The following is a 19,263-nucleotide window of genomic DNA, read 5'->3' on the forward strand; positions in this document are numbered from 1 at the left end:
CCTCCCTGTCTCCAGGACCTAAGCGTGATGCTCAGGGGTGGATGTGTCTACAGAACTGCCAGCTGGAAGGAGGTGGCACGGGAACTCCCGGGTGATACTCTCGGCCTCACACCCGTGGGGATGGTGCCAAAGACGCTGCAGGGATCCCCGAGGCTGGGCAAGCTGGAGGAAGGACGAACACCCCCAGATCTATCCAGGACCTCTCCTGGCATAGCCCTCGGCCCTGAGTTTCCTCGCCAGTCACCAAGTAGGAGCTGGCCGCTTCCCAAGCAGTAGGGCAAAAGGGAGGGGCATTGCAAGGATGACCCGGGGAGGGGTACCCAGGCCCACAAACAAAAGAAATGGGTTCTGCTCACGGTGCCCAAGGAGTGGGTGGCACGGAAAGTGGACGCTAGTCCCGCCCGGGAGATGGCCCAGGCTCCAGGCGACACGCACAGGGCGTCGCACGCGGGAGCCGGCGGGAGGGGTGGGCGCGAGCGCGCGCGGGGTCTCACGCGGAAGGGAGGCGCGGCGCGCATGCTCAATCCCACACCTCACCGGGCGGGGCGGGAGACCCGGGCTCCTAGGCGGGGGGAGGAGCGCTCGCGCAGCCGCCCCTGACAGGAGCGGGCTCGGCGGCTGCTGCAGCGCTCAGCGCCGGGGCCCTGCCGGAGCCGGGTCTAGCATGTGCCGCGGCTCCCCGGCGGCGGCGGCTCCTCTGCAGCAACGGCAGCAGCAGCGGCCGCCATGGCCAAGCCCAGCGCGGAGCTCACCCGCGAGCTGCAAGGTACGAGGCTGCGGTGGTCTCCGGGACGCCCCGTCCGGGAGCATCCCAGACCCAGTGCGTTCCTCCCCGCGGTACACCCCAGCCCCGCTGCCTCCTGCCCTCCCCGCGCCCCATGCATTCCGGCTCCAAGGCGGTCCCCTGCCCCTGCATCCTAGCTAGGGGCATCGCTGTCCCCCGAGCATCCTCCGCTGCCCGCCTCGCCTCACCCTGTCAGGACCTTCCAGTCCCAGAGCCGCCCGTCCCGATCTTCGGTGACAGGTGCAGTCCCCTGGCGCTCCGTGGGGCTGACTCTCATTGATCCTAGCCCATCCTTTGGCGAGACGTCCAGTCTCCCCTCCAGAGAGTCCCCGTTTCCCCGCCGGGCGGGGCCCGGTCCGCCCCGCCGGGCCATGGGAGCTGCCCCTGGTCCTGACCGCCTCTTTGCTCAGCACCCTTCCTCCTCCCGGCCCCGCCCCGGAACTGGCCCTGAAAGCCCCTCTGGCAGCCTGGCAGCTCCCAGGCCAGTGGGGCAAAGAAGGGAGTCAGGGAAGAGGGCCCGGATTGGAGCTACAACCAAGAGCAGTGTCTCTGCAGCTCGCCTCCCACAGCCCCCGTCTTAGCCTGCCCCTTCTCCCTACTCACACACACCTCAAGGTCTCTCCTGTTTGCATGGTTCTCAGACTCAGCCCAAACCAAGGCCTGACACCACACCCCCCACCCAGCACTACCACAACCCTCACTGGCCTCCCGCCCCAGGCAGGAGCACAGGCTAGCCCACGCAGAGACCAGGACGCTCAAGGATACTCAGAGGCATGCTGCACCATGGCAATTTCCCATACCTACACACACACATAAATACAATCATCAGATATGTGTACACACATCTTTACAGAAAATGCACCCCCACCACACACACACATACACATATACACACTGGGATATCCGGATCGGTTCTGCTAGGAAGTGGGTATTGGGCTCATTTAAACACTAACTCTTTCTCACCCCCCACTTCCCACCCCCACCCCCACACCAGGGCTGTCTTTCACAACTACAAGCACAGCATACTCATTCACCTATCCAATCCTACCAATGCCACACACGGGCTCCCTGGCATCTTCAGAAGGCATGCACACATGCATAGTAAAAGGCAGACACTCACACCCAGACCACCTAGAATATAGTCAGAGGGACACCCCCACGCCCCCACACACTGACTCACTATGTATATGTCAGTGGCTGCTGGAGTGCATGGGTTGGAAAAATCCTTCACACCCTCAGAAGTGTAAGACACACCCTCCCACAGACAGTGTCACTCAGCAACTGTCCCCTGACTCAGGGACATCAGGAGCCAGAGTTTTCTCCACACCCCCCTCCCTCTCTAATAGGAAGAGAAAAGCCACCCAAGAAGGAAAGCTCTCTCTGTGCTTATTTCTCCTCTCATCTGACCCCACCCCTGGAAAGCCCTGGGGAGGTAGGGGTGGCCAGGGTAAGGGGAGCTCTGAGCAGGCCCACCACCCACCTGCAGACAGCATCAGGAGGTGCTTAAGCCAAGGGGCTGTGCTCCAACAACATCGGGTGAAGCTGGAGACGAAGCCCAAGAAGTTTGAGGATCGAGTTCTGGTGAGGGTACTGGGCTTCGGCGAGTGGGGGGAGGAGGAGCAGCTGAGGGGGTGTCATCAAGGGCAGCTGGGCTGCTGAGAGCAAGGAGCCTGGGAGGCAGGGGAGACTGGGGGTGGGGGTGGGGGGAGAGCTGAGGAGACCAAGCCTGGGGAAGGGGCAAGCTAGACTGAGTGGATGTTCAGGAGCCCAGGGTGGGGCATGAAAGAGAAGGAGGATACCGGGAGCAGAGGGCCACTGCTGACAGGGCTTGCACACAGGCTGAGGGGGGTGAAGGAGGGCAGGCGGCCTAGGGCCCAGGAGTGGCCATTTGCTGCTGATGTTCTTTTCCTCTCTCTGAAGGCCCTGACCTCCTGGCGCCTCCACCTCTTCCCCCTTAAAGTCCCAGCCAAGGTGAGTTGGGCTGAGGAGCAGAAGTACACCTGGCATACTCCCTCCGGAGCCAGGCAGCCAGGCTCTTACCTTAAGATGAGCACCCCCATGCCCCTCCCACAGGTGGAGAGCTCCTTCAATGTCCTAGAAATCCGCGCCTTCAATACGCTCAGTCAGAACCAGGTGAGGACCCCAACTTGGGCCCTACTATTGGGTCAGCAGGAGGACGGACTTGATGTCTAAGGCCCTGATGCTCCCTTTCCTCTAGATCCTAGTGGAGACAGAGCGTGGCCTGGTGAGCATGCGGCTCCCATCGGCTGAGAGTGTGGACCAGGTGACACGACATGTGAGCTCTGCCCTCTCCAAGGTCTGCCCTGGCCCTGGGTGAGTGGCAAAGGAGGAGTCTCTCAAAGGGTTAGACAACAAAGAGACTTCTTCCTCCTTCCCTCCTTCCCCTGGACCTGGGCTCCTGGAACACCGAGAGCAAGAGCCCTTATGTCCCCACTGCTGCTTCTTCCTAGGGGCCCAGAAGCTATAACAGGGGAAGAATGGAGAGTTTCTTTACACCCCTCTCTGAGATGGATTTGGTCATTTTCCAGGTGTCTAATCCGTCGTGGAAATGCTGACACCCCAGAAGGGCCCCGAGACACATCCCCTAACTCTGAGACTTCCACATCGACCACTCACAGTGTCTGTGGTGAGCAGGGGCAAACTTGGCGGAAGTGGGGCCTAAACTACCCTGCCCTTGTCCAGAGTCCTTTGTGCATGGGGCTGTGTCTGCCCTGAGGACTCCATAGCTCCTAGACCTCAGAGGTTCATGGTATAGCAGGAACCCAGGACACGGGCCACATAAAATGACCTTGACCTTTCCTTGAACTCCAAGCCTATTCTCCACACCCTTACTCCTCATGGAACCAGCTCACATCCTGCCCCACAGGTGGCTTCTCCGAGACCTATGCTGCCCTGTGTGACTACAACGGACTGCACTGCCGTGAGGAGGTGCAATGGGTACGTTGGGCAGGGACCCAGCAGGCGGGCAGGTGGGACCCAGAGGGAGGGGGCAGGGGAGGAGGGGAGCAGGTGTGAGCCAGTTCCACCTCTCCAAGGATGTGGACACCATCTATCATGCCGAGGATAACCGGGAGTTCAATCTTTTGGATTTCAGCCACTTGGAAAGCCGGTAAGCAGATGGAGCAGAGACTCAATCCCCCCATTCCAGCCTCAGCCTCCAGGCTCCCTCTTCTGATCCTACCTACAGCCCCAACTCTATCTCCCCAACCCCACCCCCCTTTGCCTTCTACCCATCTAGACTTTCCCCAGTCCATCACCCCATCCTTAAACTCTTCTTTCCTGCCCCAAACACCAGCTCACCACTTTCCTGGCCCTTCAATCTCCCCACAGAGACTTGGCCCTAATGGTGGCAGCCCTGGCCTACAACCAGTGGTTCACCAAACTCTACTGCAAGGATCTGCGGCTGGTAGGGACTACGAGGGGTGGGAGGAGGGGCTGGAGAGTAGTGCCCTCTCTGGCTCCTGATCACAAAACCTCCTCTGTCCTCAGGGCTCTGAAGTGTTAGAACAGGTGCTACATACCCTGAGCAAGTCGGGGAGCCTCGAAGAGCTGGTGCTGGACAATGCCGGGCTTAAGACGTGAGGCCAGCCTCCTCCCTGGGCAGTGGTGCCCCAGTGATGTAGTCTTAGGGTCCCAGAACATCAGAGCATGATACGGGTCCCCAAGCTATCTCCTCCAGCTCTTTACTTTACAGAAAAAAAGACTAAGGCCCAACAAGGGCACAAAGCAGGTCAATGGTCAAGCTGGGACTCAGACCTAAGTCTCCTAGCCCCCCAGCTCCATGGCCTCTCCCAGTATGCTCCATGCCCTATCCTCTTCCATCAACTACCCAATGGGGTGGACTGCTCTAATCTCAAGGACCCAAAGCTAGGCTTTGTTTCGGCACAACTTCCCAGGTACTTCATAGTGATGGCAAGCTTCCTGGCAGGCCCCAAGCTCATCCCCACCTATGGAGGCCTCTGACCTTTGCAGCCCCAACCAGGCAGGCAGGTGGAGGAAGAGGGGAAGTCCGGGGCTGGGACAAACAAATCCTTCCTCCCCTTCCCTGAAGGGACTTTGTCCAGAAGCTGGCCGGGGTGTTTGGGGAGAACGGGAGCTGTGTGCTGCATGCCCTCACTCTGTCCCACAACCCCATCGAGGACAAGGGTGAGCCCCAGCCCTGAATCCTACCCCCACCACAATATAGACCCCTGCCCTAGCCCAGAGCCCAACTGGGGCCGAACAGGGGCTCTCCAGCCTGATGCCAGCCCTTGCCCCAATACTGCTGTCCTTGACCCCGGGCCTGTACCTCCTTCAAGCCCCCCTCTGACTCTGCACCACCTATGCCCACTGCACAGCCTCTCACTGGGCCCATTTCTCTCTCTACTCCCAGGTTTCCTCAGTCTGAGTCAACAGCTCCTCTGCTTCCCCACTGGTCTCACCAAACTGTGCCTGGCCAAGACTGCCATTTCCCCTCGAGGTACTTGCACCAGGACCCCTGACCTCTAACCTCCTCCAGCACCCTCTGGATCCTCGAGTCCCAGAGGTGTACCTACCCATTCACACAGCATCCTGGGGATCTGAGGAAGGGAAAGGAGACACACTTGGGGGCTGGGGGGAAGAGTTGTGTGGAAGGGGAAGAGGTGGGGATGGGGGCCAACCCAGCCCAGTGCCCGCTGTGCTCAGGGCTCCAGGCACTGGGCCAGACCTTCGGGGCCAACCCAGCCTTTGCCAGCTCCCTTCGATACCTGGACCTGAGCAAGAACCCTGGGCTGCTCGCCACAGATGAGGCCAATGTGAGTCCGTGGAACCTAGCTCAAGCCCCACAGAAGCACACTCAGGTTTCAGGACCCGGGAGTCTCTGCCCTATAGCTTGGGGGTGGTGGGGCTCTATCACCTCTTCCCTGGCAGCCCCTCTGTCCTTATTCCCAGGCCCTCTACAGTTTCCTGGCCCAGCCTAATGCTCTGGTGCACCTGGACCTGGCAGGAACCGACTGCGCCATTGACTTGGTGAGGGGTCGGTGATGGGAGAACCAGCCTGAAGTGATTTAGGGAGGCCAGAGTGGCCCCTGTCTCATCGCCCCTGCCTTGAGTGGACAGAGCTGTCAGGATGACTCCAAGTTCAGCTGAATTATAAAGCAAAGCCCACAGCTCACACCTGTGGGGCACGCTATCCCGGTCACTGCCCAAGGTTGTGCTGGCTGTCCCTAAAAGCCAGCCCTCCCTCCATTCCCCAGCTGTGCTCCTGGCTGAATCCACCAAGAGGAAAGGATTCTTCCCCTGACTTGAATAAGGCACCTTATGAGCCCCTAATGGCTCGCTCTGGCTTTACACATTCACTGCCTGTGAGCCGCTCCGCCACCCCTGGGGGTCAAGCAGGGAGTAGACCCACTTTCCACAGAGTGGAAACTGAGGCATTAAGAGGCAAAGTGGGCATTCATAGAAGGGATCACACTGACTGCCAAGGGTGAAGAGCCAGGACTTTGATAGGGAGGGAGGAGTCCTTGCCAGCCCCTCCCAGCCCATGTGAGACCCACCATGTCTTTCCCCACAGCTTCTGGGAGCCCTGCTCCATGGCTGCTGCTCCCACCTAACCTACCTCAACCTGGCACGCAACAGCTGCTCCCACAGGTGGGAGCACAAAGGGCACAAGGAGGGATGGGGTGAGCCATGGGCATCCCCCTCCCTTGCTGACCCCAGGAGTCTCTGCAGGAAGGGCCGAGAGGCCCCGCCGGCCTTCAAGCAGTTCTTCAGCAGCACCTACACACTGAGCCACGTCAACCTGTCGGCCACGAGGCTGCCCCTGGAGGCCCTCAGGTCGGGTGGGTGCAGGGTTGGGGGGCGTCCAAGAGGGAACCATGAGAGAAGAGGGTGAGGGGTAGAGGTGGGCCTGCTGACCTTCCTCCCACAGGGCACTGCTCCAGGGCCTCTCCCTCAACAGTCACCTCAGTGATCTGCACCTGGACCTCAGCAGCTGTGAGGTGAGCCCTTGGTCACCTAACGCCCACTGCCGGTCCCCCACCCAGTCGCCTCATTGTTCATTTCTCCAATGGCTCCATCTTACCTCTGTGCTGCGCCTCTGTGACCCCCAGACCCGACCAAACCTCCACTTTCCCTTCTCAGTGTGTCATCTGTGTCCCTCTTTTCCAGAGGTCATTTTCAGCCTCCAGTATGCCCCCTGAAAGCTTTGGGGTGGGAGATACCAGACTTTCCCACCAGAGGGCAGGAGCGAGCTATCTCCGGAGCAGCAGTCTGGAGATATTTCTGGCTAAAGGGAGGAAGGGAGAGAGCCCTAGGAAAGGATCTGGTGGAGAAAGGACCTCCTGATTTTACACCTGAGACCTAGCATGGCCATGAGTCCTGGTGTGACTAATCTCTAAGCATTAAAGGTGCCCCCACCCCTGCCTTCCCCACCCCACCCTCACCGTGTTCCTGCAGCTCCGCTCAGCAGGAGCCCAGGCTTTGCAGGAGCAGCTGGGGGCTGTCACCTGTGTGGGCAGCCTGGATCTGTCAGACAATGGTAAGTAGGGACACTTCCATTCCTGAGGACCAATGGGGCCAGGGACCTGGGGCACGGCCCCCTCACCCCCTGCCGCCCTCAGGCCTCAAAGCCAGACCTCTCCCATCTATTGGCCAGGGTTCGACTCGGACCTCCTGACACTGGTGCCCGCACTTGGCAAGAACAAGTCCCTCAAGCACCTGTTCCTGGGCAAGAACTTCAATGTCAAGGCCAAGTGAGGTCCCCTCCCCATACCCACAGACCTCACTCCATCATCCACCTATCCTTTTGGCTCACTGTGTTACCTCTGGCCCCTCCCTGCTCAAATCACCTCCTGCTCCTCCAGTAGCATGACCCCAACCCCTCCCCTCCTGCTCTGAGCCCTGACTCCCCACAGGACCCTGGAGGAGATCCTCCACAAGCTGGTGCAACTGATCCAAGAAGAGGACTGTGTGAGTGACTGGGCTTGGGAAGGGATCCACAGTGGCAGGGGCTGCAGGGACTGGCTCAACCCCACTCTTGCCCACATAGTCCCTGCAGTCACTGTCAGTGGCGGACTCAAGGCTGAAGCTCCGCACCAGCATCCTCATCAATGCCCTGGGCAGCAACACCTGCCTGGCTAAGGTGGATCTGAGTGGCAATGGCATGGAAGACATCGGGGCCAAGATGCTGTCTAAGGCCCTGCAGATAAACTCCTCCCTCAGGTACGGTGCACACCTTGATCTCTGAACTGGAGTCCCAGTACCCCCTCCACACACACACGCACGCACACGCACGCACGCGCGCGTCCTGCTTGCTGTGTTGCTCTGTAGCCCAGCTTCCAGAACACCTTCAGGCCCAGAACCACCTTGGAGTCAGCCTCATTACCCAGGAAAGGAGGGAGGACTCCAGAAGGGGGTGCATGCCTACCCCTAAAAAGGACCCAGAGGGAGGGGTAACCAGCTACTGTTCACTGTCTCCCTAGAACCATCCTATGGGATCGAAACAACACATCTGCCCTGGGCTTTCTGGACATCGCAAGGGCCCTGGAGAGGTGAGTGGAACAGAGCTCTGCCCTGACCCGAGCCCCAGCCTCCCTGGGCCTGCACCAAGCCTGCTACATTAGCCCCACACTGGTTCACTCAACTTGTTTGCAGAGATATGTTAGGAAAGGCCCAGGTGACGGAAACGGTTAGCAAGGAGAGTATGGAGAGCAAGGGCCTCTCCCCACCTTTCCCTAACCCAGCTGTGTCACTGTGCCTTACAGCAACCACACGCTGCGCTTCATGTCCTTCCCCGTGAGTGACATCTCCCAAGCCTACCGCAGCGCCCCGGAGCGCACTGAGGATGTCTGGCAGAAGGTAGAGGCCTCGGCAGGGTGGAACAGAAAGGGGCAGGGGCCAGCCCATATCCCAGGCCCTGACCCCTCCCCCCCCCATCGTCTCCAGATCCAGTGGTGCTTGGTGAGGAACAACCACTCCCAGACATGCCCTCAGGAGCAGGCCTTCAGGCTGCAGCAGGGCCTGGTGACCAGCAGCGCCGAGCAAGTAAACGTTTCCCTCTGGGACACGTGGGGCATGCATGGGGCACACAGGGCTCAGGTGTGATGTGATAGAGGGTGCACACACAAGGGTGGGGGCATGAAAGAGGCATTTTGTGGTGTCCACAGCTGGACTGAATGCATGGGAGAGCAAAAGACGGGACATTCAGAGTATGGCTTAAACATGAGAGAACGTGTGGGGGGCCCCAGACCAGGAGTCCCTGGGACTCCCCTGAGCATTCAAGGGCATCCCAAGAAGAGAGAACAGGCCATCCAGAGACACCACTACTACCCCATCAGTGCCAGCACCAGGAGCACTGCCCAAGGGGACCCAGAAATGGGATGCCTGGGGTCCCACCTGGGAAGATGAGGGTGCAAGGATCCCCCCCGCTGACACTTCTGCCGACTGTGCTCCAGATGCTGCAGCGGCTGTGTGGCCGGGTGCAGGAGGAGGTTCGGGCCCTGAGGCTGTGCCCCCTGGAGCCTGTGCAGGATGAGCTGCTTTATGCTCGGGACCTGATCAAGGACGCCAAAAACTCACGGGCGGTGAGCCCTCCGCAGCCCCACCCTCCTTCGCAGTCCGAGAGCCCAGGAAGGCCGGCCACACTACCCCAGGAGTATCCGCGCCCTGACCCATGCATCTGTCCTCCCAGCCCAGGGCCCCCAAGGACCTGGTCAGGCCCGATTCTGACCTTCTGATGATAGCCTTTTCCTTCTGCAGCTGTTTCCCAGCCTCTATGAGCTGGGCCATGTGCTGGCCAATGACGGGCCTGTACGGCAGAGGCTGGAGTCAGTTGCCAGTGAGGTGTCCAAGGCTGTGGACAAGGAACTGCAGGCAAGTCCTGAGGGAAGAAGCCCAGTGTTGACCAAGGCTCAAAGCTGAGGGCTGAGGTCAGCATGGGGAAATTACTGGGAACAGGAAGGAAAGGCAGAGTTGAAGCCATCCACACTCCCGATGTTTCTGGCTTTGCTAGAAAACAGGGCTTGGGTTTTTTCTGTTAGCTTCCACGTTGACCCCTGAACTCTGACCTCTCCCCTGTCCATATGGCAGGATGGAAGGAACACTTACCAGGATGTGGGGAAGCCTGAATGTCCCAGGCTCTGCTGGTAACCAGCCCCAGAACGTTGGTGGGCCCCTTAGTCTCACCATGGGGGGCTGGAATAGACAGGCTAGAGTCTCTTCCAGTGTGGTGCCAGCCCTGACCCTGCGCCCCGCCCCCCCCCCCGGGGCTCTGGCCTCCCCTCCCCCCATACTAGGTGATCCTGGAGTCGATGGTCAGCCTTACACAGGAGTTATGTCCTGTGGCCATGCGAGTGGCTGAGGGACACAACAAGATGCTGAGCAATGTGGCTGAGCGCGTCACTGTGCCCCGGAACTTCATCCGAGGGGCGCTGCTGGAGCAGGCAGGACAGGACATTCAGAACAAGCTGGAGTGAGAAGTGGAGGGGGTTGGCACTGGGAAGGGGCTGGATTTGTCCCAGAGCACTTAGGAACCTGGGGCCCAGCTACAGCAATGAATAATGAATGGCATAATCTCCATTACAAGGGATAAATCTTTAACTAACTGCAACCTTGCTATTTAGGGTCTAACTGGTCTTTGCCCTAGAAATCTAAGTGCTGAGCCTGGGTTTAGGAGCCTGGCAGTGCATATGTAGGTGTACACACACACTCAGCCACACACATCCACCAAGAATGGCCTCCCAGAAACAAAGCACAGCCTCCTCGGAGGCATGGACAAAATCGATGTGAGTAGGGGTGCCTGGACTATGCTCTGCCCTCACTCAGTTCTCGTGTTCCCCTCCAGTGTTCTCTCATCCTAGGTGCCACTGCTCACCAAAGCAAAGGAATATTATCACTCATATCCATGAAGTGGCCAGCTCAAGAAGAGCCAGTTTCTGGGCTTCCAGCAGAGACCAGAAGGGTTCACTCAGCACCCCAATTTACCCAGCTCTGTTCCACTGGAACTCCAGGAGCCTGGCCCAGAGCCCCTTTGCTCTTTCTCCTCAATTCCTCTTTGCCCACCCTCCCGATCTACACACACCTATGCGGGGTGTCAGTGGGTGGGACAGAGCATGCCTTTATGGAGACACAAGGGAGACCTAAGGTGCCTCCGTGGATGTCCAGGCCAGCTGCCCACTCCCTTAGGCACCTGGGGAAAGGCTTAGGGGCCAGGGAGCAGGATGACTGAGTAGTCCCACCTGTGCCCACAGTGAAGTAAAGCTCTCAGTCGTCACCTACTTGACCAACTCCATAGTGGACGAGATCCTGCAGGAGCTGTACCACTCCCACAAGAGCCTGGTAAGGCTTCTGAACCCCAGCCAGGCTCAGGCACACTCTCCACCCCACATCATCCCATCTCCCCCAACCAACCATCCCCCAAAGCCCCTGAAGGTGAGCAGCTTCCTTGGGAACCTGTTCACATCTGTCCTTCCCCAGGCCCGGCACCTGGCCCAGCTAAAGACACTATCAGATCCACCATCGGGGCCAGGCCAAGGGCAGGATCCGTCCTCCCGGGGCCGAGGCCGGAACCATGACCATGAGGAGACCACAGATGATGAACTTGGGACCAACATCGTGAGTGCCCCAACCTCCACTCCCCACCTTAAACTAGGTCCTGACCCTGAACCTGCAAAACACTGTCCCTGTCCATTTCTCTGGACTCCACTTTCCCCTGACACTGGGCCTGGTCTCATCCCCCAGCCCCAATCCAGCCCAGCCTCTTCCCTTGTCCCAATACCTCAGCCACCCAAAGAAAGTGAGGCAGGAAGGGCTCTAAAGAGAAGGCTTTATGAGGAATAAGAGGCTTCAGATGAGGCTCCTGGGACTTTCAACTTGGCTCCACCATTGGTTTTCATTTCTGCAGGACACCATGGCCATCAAAAAGCAGAAACGCTGCCGCAAGATCCGGCCAGTGTCCGCCTTCATTAGTGAGTCCCCAGCCTCAATTCTAATGTCCTCCAGGTCCCTACACCCTTCCCAAGCCCTGGCCCCTTTCTTTTTAATTGTCTTTCCAGCCTGCTTTCTCCCTGTGCCTCTTGCTACTCCCTCTAATGCTGCTGTGCCCACAGGTGGGAGCCCTCAGGACATGGAAAGCCAGCTGGGGAGCCTGGGGATCCCCCCTGGCTGGTTCTCAGGACTCGGAAGCAGCCAGCCCACAGGCAGTGGCTCCTGGGAGGGTCTATCCGAGCTGCCCACTCATGGCTATAAACTAAGGCATCAAACACAAGGCAGGCCTCGGCCCCCCAGGACCACACCTCCAGGACCTGGTCGGCCCAGTGTGAGTCCATAAGTCCTTGCAAAAGGACCAACACCACTTAGCAATGCCAGAGCCAGGGGTTCTAGCCTTAGGACCAAAATGCCAGAGACATCAGCCTTGGGGGATCAGGCAGGGGCCCAGGCAGGCCACTGAAAAGAGGATGGGATTAGCCAGTTTTCCCAGATAGGAAATCTGTCTGCCAGTCAGTGGCAGTTCCCATTTGGGTGAGGGATACAGCCAAGAGCCACCATGCCTAGGAAATGCCCAGGCAGACTGAAGTCTAAATTTTCATGGGGCCAACAAGAGGCAAGTCCGAGTCCAAAGGGGAAGGCCCTGAGTGAATGGAGGGAGTAGGGAGGACTTCCTGTTCCAGATGAGATACCCTACAGGACTTTCCTCCCAGCAGGTGCCAATAACTGGGACCCGACAGGAGAATGGGATGGCCACCCGCCTGGATGAGGGGCTGGAGGATTTTTTCAGCCGAAGGGTCATGGATGAAAGCTCCAGGTGTGGCACCTAGGCACAGTCCCATTTTCTGCAGGCCCAGAGGCCCTGAAGGGCTCCTTCCCAGCAGTCATGGAGGCCTCTCCAATGGCAGTGTCCCAAAGCCAGTCTCTCTGAAACATTTCCCCCACATTCTCGTCCTTCCCCACTCAGCCCTTAACTCCCATGTTCTCTGACTTTCCTCAGGACAGCTGGGAAGCATGGGGCCAGGGTGAACCACCATGGTGGGATGGTGGGGGGGGGGGGGGGTCACAACAGGCCCTGGGATGGGATGACAGTGGTAAGAGCCCTGGAGGGTATATTCTCTGTCACAGTCCTGCAGACTCCCCAGCACCTGTCCAGAAGAAACGGAGTCACTGGGAGAAGCTGAGAGAAGGATGGGGGGATGGGGGTGCCTGGGAGGAAGGAGTTGCTGGGGAGACAGAGGGAAGGAGACTGCTGGAGGATGACGGAGAAGGTGAGGAAGCCATGTCTCCTGAGACCTAAGTGGAAAGGGTTACGGGGCAGCAGGAGAGACTGGATGAAAGGAAAGTTGGAGGCTTATTAGACCCAGGGCTAGACTAACACTAGCACCAGCCTGGGCCCTGAGTGACCTCCACATCTGGCATTTTGCACCTGCCTGCGACTTTGTCAGTAACTCACCCCAACTCTGCTCAGCTACCCCCGGACTCTGCGGACCCTGCGGCCGGGCCTCTCAGAGCCGCCGCTGCCTCCACTCCAGAAGAAGAGACGCAGAGGCCTGTTTCACTTTCGCCGGCCCCGGAGCTTCAAGGGGGATAGGGGGCCAGGGTCCCCCACCACTGGGCTCCTCCTCCCTCCACCCCCACCCCCACCCCCAACTCAGGAGAGCCCCCCAAGCCCAGATCCCCCCAGCCTTGGCAATAATTCCTCCCCCTGTTGGAGCCCAGAGGAGGAGAGCGGCCCCCTCCCTGGATTTGGGGGGAGCCGGGGGCCTTCCTTCCGCAGGAAGATGGTAAGTGAGGTGAGGTGCTGTATCCTCCCCGGTTGCTGTTCCACACATAGCCCACCCACTTACCCTGTCCCAGGCAGTTAATGGGAAAATGACAGGACTCGAGGTTCTGGGGAACTTTGGTCTTCCCAATGGCCCCACTCCTTGAATGATCTAAGCCTGGTGACCCAGAGCATGCTGGGAGTGCTGCATGCAAAGAAGGACAGAGGAAGGACTCCTCAGAGGAGGGGTGGAGGGTCAGAGGGTTGCGGCAGGGCAATCCCAGGGCTGGGGTCTCAGAGGGGTAGGGGCCCTCCCTCACTCCCTTGCAGCCTATGGAGCCCCTTCTCCATCAGGAACTGCTTATAAACCCACGGCCTTGTTCCAGGGCACTGAGGGGGCGGAGCCAGGGGAGGGGGGCCTGGCCCCTGGGACGGCACATCAGCCAAGGGTCCATGGTGTTGCCCTTCCTGGGTTGGGAAGAGCCAAGGGTTGGAGCTTCGACGGGAAACGAGAGGTGAGGGGAGCCCAGGCACCCAAGTGTTTCTATGGATCCCTGTCTGCCTCCCTTCTGTGCCCTGTCCCTGCTTGGGCCAGTGGAGAGAGTGATTCTCTGGTGTTAGAAGGTGTTAGCTGCCAGTCTGCTCATTCCACACACTCACCTGCCGTGAAAGGCTGAGGAGGTCATTTAGCCTCCTGGAGCCTCTACCTCCCTGGAAAATGAGCAGTTGTAAAACTACTTACCTCTAGAGTTCTGTTTCTGAAAGTTTGGTGACTAGATTATCACCTTTATGACTGATTTTCCCCTTCCCCACATACCACCTGGATTATTATTCACATATTTTTATTTAAATCAACTCACCCTTTTAACTTAGTCTTGTCCTAAGCATTATCATTTTTTAAATCATGGGCTTATTGTACTAGTCATGTTTTTTTTTTCTACCACACATAAAATAAACACATAACTGCTAAAATGACAACATGCTCATTCGTGTAAGCCGTTTCTTACACCCTCTAGGGTGGTAGGGGTGTGACTTTTGGGGGATAAGGGTCCAAATGTCCAGGGACTAATGCCATGAGAATGGCATGAGATGCTAGAGCAGAAGCCCCTTGTTAACTGCAGTCTCCATGTAGAGGGGACTTTCTTATGACCTGACTCAGCTATCCTTTCAGGGTACAGGCCCAGACCTGGAGGGCAGTGTCCAGGCTTGGCAGAAACGGCGCTCTTCAGACGATGCAGGTGAGACCGTCCCCCTCACTTCCTTCCCTTGACCCCTCTCTCAGGGGCCCCTTCTAATTCACCTTTCCCCTTCCCCCTTTCTCATCTCCTCCCTGCACCCCAGGGCCGGGAGCCTGGAAGCCCCCACCACCACCCCAAAGCACCAAGCCAAGCTTCAGCGCCATGCGCCGAGCAGAAGCCACATGGCACATAGGTATGGAACGCCTCTTCTCAGGCAGCAGCACTGAAGGCCCAGGGTGTGTCCAAAGAACCAGAAGCCACAGCCCCCATGTTTACAGCCAAGGTGGGGCAGTCAGGAAGTCACCACAGTAAAAATGTTTTGAGGATATTTACAAAGCCTCATCCAAAGGAAAGGAACAACCCAATGCAAAGAAAGATCTTACAGAACAAAAGTGGCTTTGCCAGGATTAGCAGAAAGGAAGAACACTTTGTGGATGGTTCCAGGGAATTCCATAGAGCAGGGGCCACCTCTGGCCACTGTCAGCAGAGTGGCACCTCTATAAAGAAGGTCTCTCTCTGCACCTCAGCTGGGAAAGAGGGTGAGCAAGTACCAGCCATGCCAGACCCACCTCGAACATTCCAGTCTCCTCCAAAAGTAGCTCGCCAAGCCATCCACAGTTCACTCAGAAATGTGCCACAAGAAAAGGGCAAGAGCCATGCCTTGGGGGTCAGAAACCCTGGGTGTTGGTCCCGGTTCAACCACCACCAGCAGTGTTGACCTTAAGCAAGTCATTTACCTTCTGGCTTCAGAACTCTGGAGGAGTAAATGAATTGTGGTAGGATGCTTTCTTTCTGCTGGGATCAGAGCACTTAAGGAGCCTCTAAAGGAAAGCTGGTCAGCTCGGCATCAACTCACTTGCCCACAGGCCTGGAACACAACCCTCCGACAACACTGACATGGACAAATCTCCCCATAGAGGCAGACACTTACTCACCCGCCCCCTCCCATCCCAAGGCTGGGGCACAAGGGCATGGTGCAGAGTCCGTGCCCCTGGCCAATCCTCCAAGGCCATCCCAGCACTGAAGGCATCTTTGCTGATCATCCCATCCCACTCACAGACTAGTTAAAACACCTAAAGCGAGGCTCCATCCTTCATTTAGGAAAGCACAATAGTCAGATGCTCCACTGGGCACACACCTACCACCAGCACCCTCCGGGTCCCTCTTACTCACACCTCACAGATACACACACAGACAACACCTTCCAGGTAGTGCACCCTCAGGCTCAGATTGCATGAAGCCACAGAGGCAGCGGTGGGAGGGTGCCAGGGCATCTCTCCCCAAGGCTCTCACCATCTAAATAAGACTGGCAGAGTCCTGGGAATGCCAGGCTGCAGCCTTGGCAGGGCCTCGGGGCACTGCAGCCTTGGATGGGCAGCCATGTCTGTGGACCCAGCAGTCCCTGTACCCTGGCTCTGCCCCAGCAGGCATGGGCTCAAGCACTGCCCTTCAAGAGGAACAGCCACACCAGGGCCCCCTCCAAAGGTGATGGGCTCAGGACAATCCTAGAGACCATACCAAGGAGACAGAAACACTTAGAGCAGAAGGGGACATCCAGGGCAGAGGCAGAGGAGCAAATGGGCTTGGAGGGGAGAAGTCCTGGCCTCCAGGGCTTCATAAGGAAGAAGGTCAGGGAGAGCTATGCAAGAATGCCTTTTCCTACAGCTTCTCCTCTCTTCCCATCCCCCAGCTGAGGAGAGTGCCCCCAACCACAGCTGCCAGAGCCCCAGCCCAGCCTCTCAGGACGGGGAGGAGGAAAAGGAGGGGGCCCAATTCCCAGAGAGGACCGTTCCCACTAGGAATGCCAAGGTGAGGGCCGGCAAGGCGGAGGGGAAGGGCCCTTGGATGAGGTGAAGGGACTAACTGACCCAGTCTTTTCCTTCTTTTGCCAGCTGCAGGACCCCCCTTTAGCTTCACGGCCCCCCAAGCCAGTGGCTGTGCCCCGGGGCCGCCGGCCCCCCCAGGAGCCAGGGGGCAGGGAGGAGGCTGAGGCTGGGGGTGCAGTCCTAGGAATGAACAAACCCCGGCTGAGGCTGGGCTCACAGCAGGATCAAGAGGAGACCGAGGTCCAAGGTCTACCACCTGGCTTGGGGCGGGGTGCTTGGGGCGCCTCTGGGACCTCATTGCCCACCTCAGGACCCCTCCCGGGCTTGGAATGAGTCACAGCTTGGATGAGCACCCAGCCTATGAGCCCTACTCATGTGCCAGGCCCACCTGGACTGTCATTTCAGGGCCCCCAGATCCAGGCCGCCGAACTGCCCCCCTGAAGCCCAAGAGGACGCGGCGGGCACAGTCCTGTGACAAGCTGGAGCCTGACAGAAGGCAGCCCCCTGACCCCACAGGTGCCAGTGGGGTGGGCAAAAGGGCAGTCCCCCTCTGCCAGATATGGTATAGCCCACACCGAGAGGCTGGCTCTCCCTGGCTAGGAAACAGGACTCCCTGGATTTGTCCCCAGCAGGAACCAGTGAGCCAGGAACAGACTGACAGCCGCTACAGCACCCTGCCCAGCCCTCCTCTCAACATGTGCCTCACAAGGACTCAGACCCCCACCCACCCCCCACACCTCCAGGCCCCTCTGCCAGCCCATCCCCCAGGGGCAGGATGGCAGGATGAGGCCTGGGGACAGGAGGTGGGGGACAGGATGGGAGGGAGCAACCTGGAGAGAGGGAGGCAGAGCTTGGGGCAGGGCCGTCTCCTCTCCTGGAAGGGCAGATCTGTCCCTCTATCCCCAGGGACTCTCTCCCTCCTTGTATAGAATAAAAAAAACAAAATCACTGCCTGCTTTGTCTCTGCTGTCTTCCCCATTCACTGCCACCACCCCCCACCATCTGCTCCCCCTCAGTGCTCAGTGCTTGGCCACAGTGGGGAAAAGTAGGGAATACTCCACAGGGATGAGAATGGAGCTCTGACAGGAGAGAGATGGGCCCAAGACGTGCTAAGTGGGAGGGGACTGAAAAGTCCCTAAGTGTGGGGTGGGGGAGTGTATGTGCAGGATCTGGGCCTAGCTGGCTGAAGGAGAGACCAAAATGACACAAATCAGCACCAGTGTGTGTCCAGCTCTGGGGCATGCGGTGGGATTGGAAGGTCCCGGTGTTCAAGAGAAGGTTGGGGGCAGCGTGCTGTGTGGTGTGTGTGCAAGTTTCCACACAGGCAGGCTCACTAATGGCGGAATTAAATGATGTTGCATTATCTTAGGGGTACCATCAATAGAATCTCAACGGTAGAGTGGCCCGAGGGAACAGAAGTGTCCACAGTGAGGGACGATTAAATCAATTGTTTCCCATTGGTGTACTAACAAATACTCAGCATTCCAGGCTCCATTCAGGAACCTCTTCCTCTGGGAAGCCCTTCTGATTGTCTTCTCCTGACTCATCAAAATTAAACCCTCCCTCTCTGTGTCCCATTGCATCCTGAATAAGTCTGGAACATTGCACCTGTCACATTTCATTGTGTATTTGTGTATTAGCTCATCATCTCTCTGTCTGTGGGTCTGTCTGTTCTTTCTACATGCACCTCCCCCAGGGGCAGGACCTAAGTCTCAATCACCTGTGCCGGGTGATTGCCTGTTCAGCCCCAGCCCCTGGCACGCAGATGTTCAACAAATGGCCGTTAACTTAGAGCGGCTTAGAGAATGGAGGGTCAAGATGTTCCGGTGAACCCTCTCGTGTACTCATCCCAGGTCACCATGTACCCAAATGTCCTCATGTGTGGATGCAGCTCCCCAGGGAATTGCCTAGTTTCCCGGGTGTCACTGGGGAAGGACTAACGTCTTGTTTCCTCAAGATCTGTGTGTGACATGGCCCCTCCCACAAGGATGTGACCACACGGGTTGAATCTTGGGGGGTGAGGGGTGAATTGTGAGCACCAGAAGATGCTTCGGGAATCAGTCCTTTAGCGCATGTCCCTAGTGGCAGCCCTGCCTCAGGATGGGAGACTGTGTGTGTCCTTAAGCAATTGTGTGCATCTCCTTGTGTGTCCCTGTTGAAAAGCAGCGAGGGAACTGGACCTCATTCTCAAAGCTATGAGATTTAGCGTGGTATGGGATGGTTTTTAAGGAGCATGTGAAGATCTCCATTCTGTTGTATTTGGGTTGGTGTGAATGAGTGTATGTGTGTGTGACAAGTATAGCCCAGTGTTCTTTTATGAGTTACTGTGAATATCCTTCACAAGCGCGATGTGGAGAGTGCTGAGACTGGGTGTGTTTCCTTCTGTGTATCCGTAGGGCTGTAACTGTCGTGGTGTCACAGTGAGTTTATGGTGCTGGCGCCTGTGTGTGTCAGGATACGTGTGAGCCCACGAGCCGTGGGTGCGTGTGTCTCCATCGTCTCCTGGTGTGAATGTGTGTGCGTGCACACACTGCCACAATGTGTGCATGGGTGTGGTGTGAAGGGGAAGATGTGTGTCACTGTGTCTGTGGGGGTCCTGCCTCTGAGCCACCCCCGGCCCGCCCTCCTCCCCCGGCTCTGTGGCTTCCTCCCAGGCAGTGGCCCTGCCCCTCCCCTCTTCTCCCT

At 58.1% G+C, this 19,263-nt stretch overlaps 1 protein-coding gene across 4 annotated transcripts; it reads left to right on the forward strand.

Annotated features, from left to right (window-relative positions):
* The first annotated feature begins 9 nt into the window (after positions 1-9).
* CARMIL3 (capping protein regulator and myosin 1 linker 3) lies at positions 10-17,526 on the forward strand. Of its 4 annotated transcripts, XM_043555850.1 has the most exons (40): positions 10-766; positions 2,271-2,365; positions 2,705-2,755; positions 2,858-2,917; positions 3,003-3,118; positions 3,334-3,431; positions 3,672-3,742; positions 3,841-3,914; positions 4,136-4,211; positions 4,295-4,383; positions 4,857-4,951; positions 5,178-5,264; positions 5,471-5,580; positions 5,717-5,794; positions 6,339-6,415; positions 6,497-6,601; positions 6,696-6,765; positions 7,223-7,304; positions 7,422-7,518; positions 7,681-7,735; positions 7,815-7,987; positions 8,248-8,316; positions 8,530-8,623; positions 8,711-8,809; positions 9,220-9,348; positions 9,524-9,637; positions 10,060-10,235; positions 11,014-11,101; positions 11,240-11,377; positions 11,667-11,730; positions 11,872-12,080; positions 12,466-12,566; positions 13,221-13,536; positions 13,901-14,029; positions 14,686-14,752; positions 14,856-14,945; positions 16,443-16,561; positions 16,645-16,825; positions 16,984-17,094; positions 17,211-17,526. In XM_043555850.1, exons 1-40 carry the CDS (start codon positions 727-729, stop codon positions 17,234-17,236), a joined length of 4,119 nt encoding a protein of 1,372 aa, XP_043411785.1. In that variant the 5' UTR covers positions 10-726; the 3' UTR covers positions 17,237-17,526. The 4 variants fall into 4 exon arrangements, with proteins under 4 accessions (XP_043411785.1, XP_043411782.1, XP_043411784.1 ...); XM_043555847.1 differs by lacking the exon at positions 13,901-14,029 and having other exon boundaries at positions 12,463-12,566; positions 17,208-17,526; XM_043555849.1 differs by lacking the exon at positions 13,901-14,029 and having other exon boundaries at positions 12,463-12,566.
* Positions 17,527-19,263: the final 1,737 nt, after the last annotated feature.

Source organism: Prionailurus bengalensis, chromosome B3, assembly GCF_016509475.1.
Source record: "Prionailurus bengalensis isolate Pbe53 chromosome B3, Fcat_Pben_1.1_paternal_pri, whole genome shotgun sequence".
Lineage (NCBI taxonomy): Eukaryota > Metazoa > Chordata > Mammalia > Carnivora > Felidae > Prionailurus > Prionailurus bengalensis.

What these genes read in the sequence shown, in the direction of transcription:
- CARMIL3 (XM_043555850.1), top strand. Translation starts at nt 727, where the DNA reads ATGGCCAAGCCCAGCGCGGAGCTCACCCGCGAGCTGCAAG. An exon ending in CAGATAAACTCCTCCCTCAG is followed by an intron (nt 7,988 to 8,247) that starts GTACGGTGCACA and finishes CTGTCTCCCTAG; the next exon opens with AACCATCCTATGGGATCGAA. An exon ending in GCAGCCCCCTGACCCCACAG is followed by an intron (nt 17,095 to 17,210) that starts GTGCCAGTGGGG and finishes TGTCCCCAGCAG; the next exon opens with GAACCAGTGAGCCAGGAACA.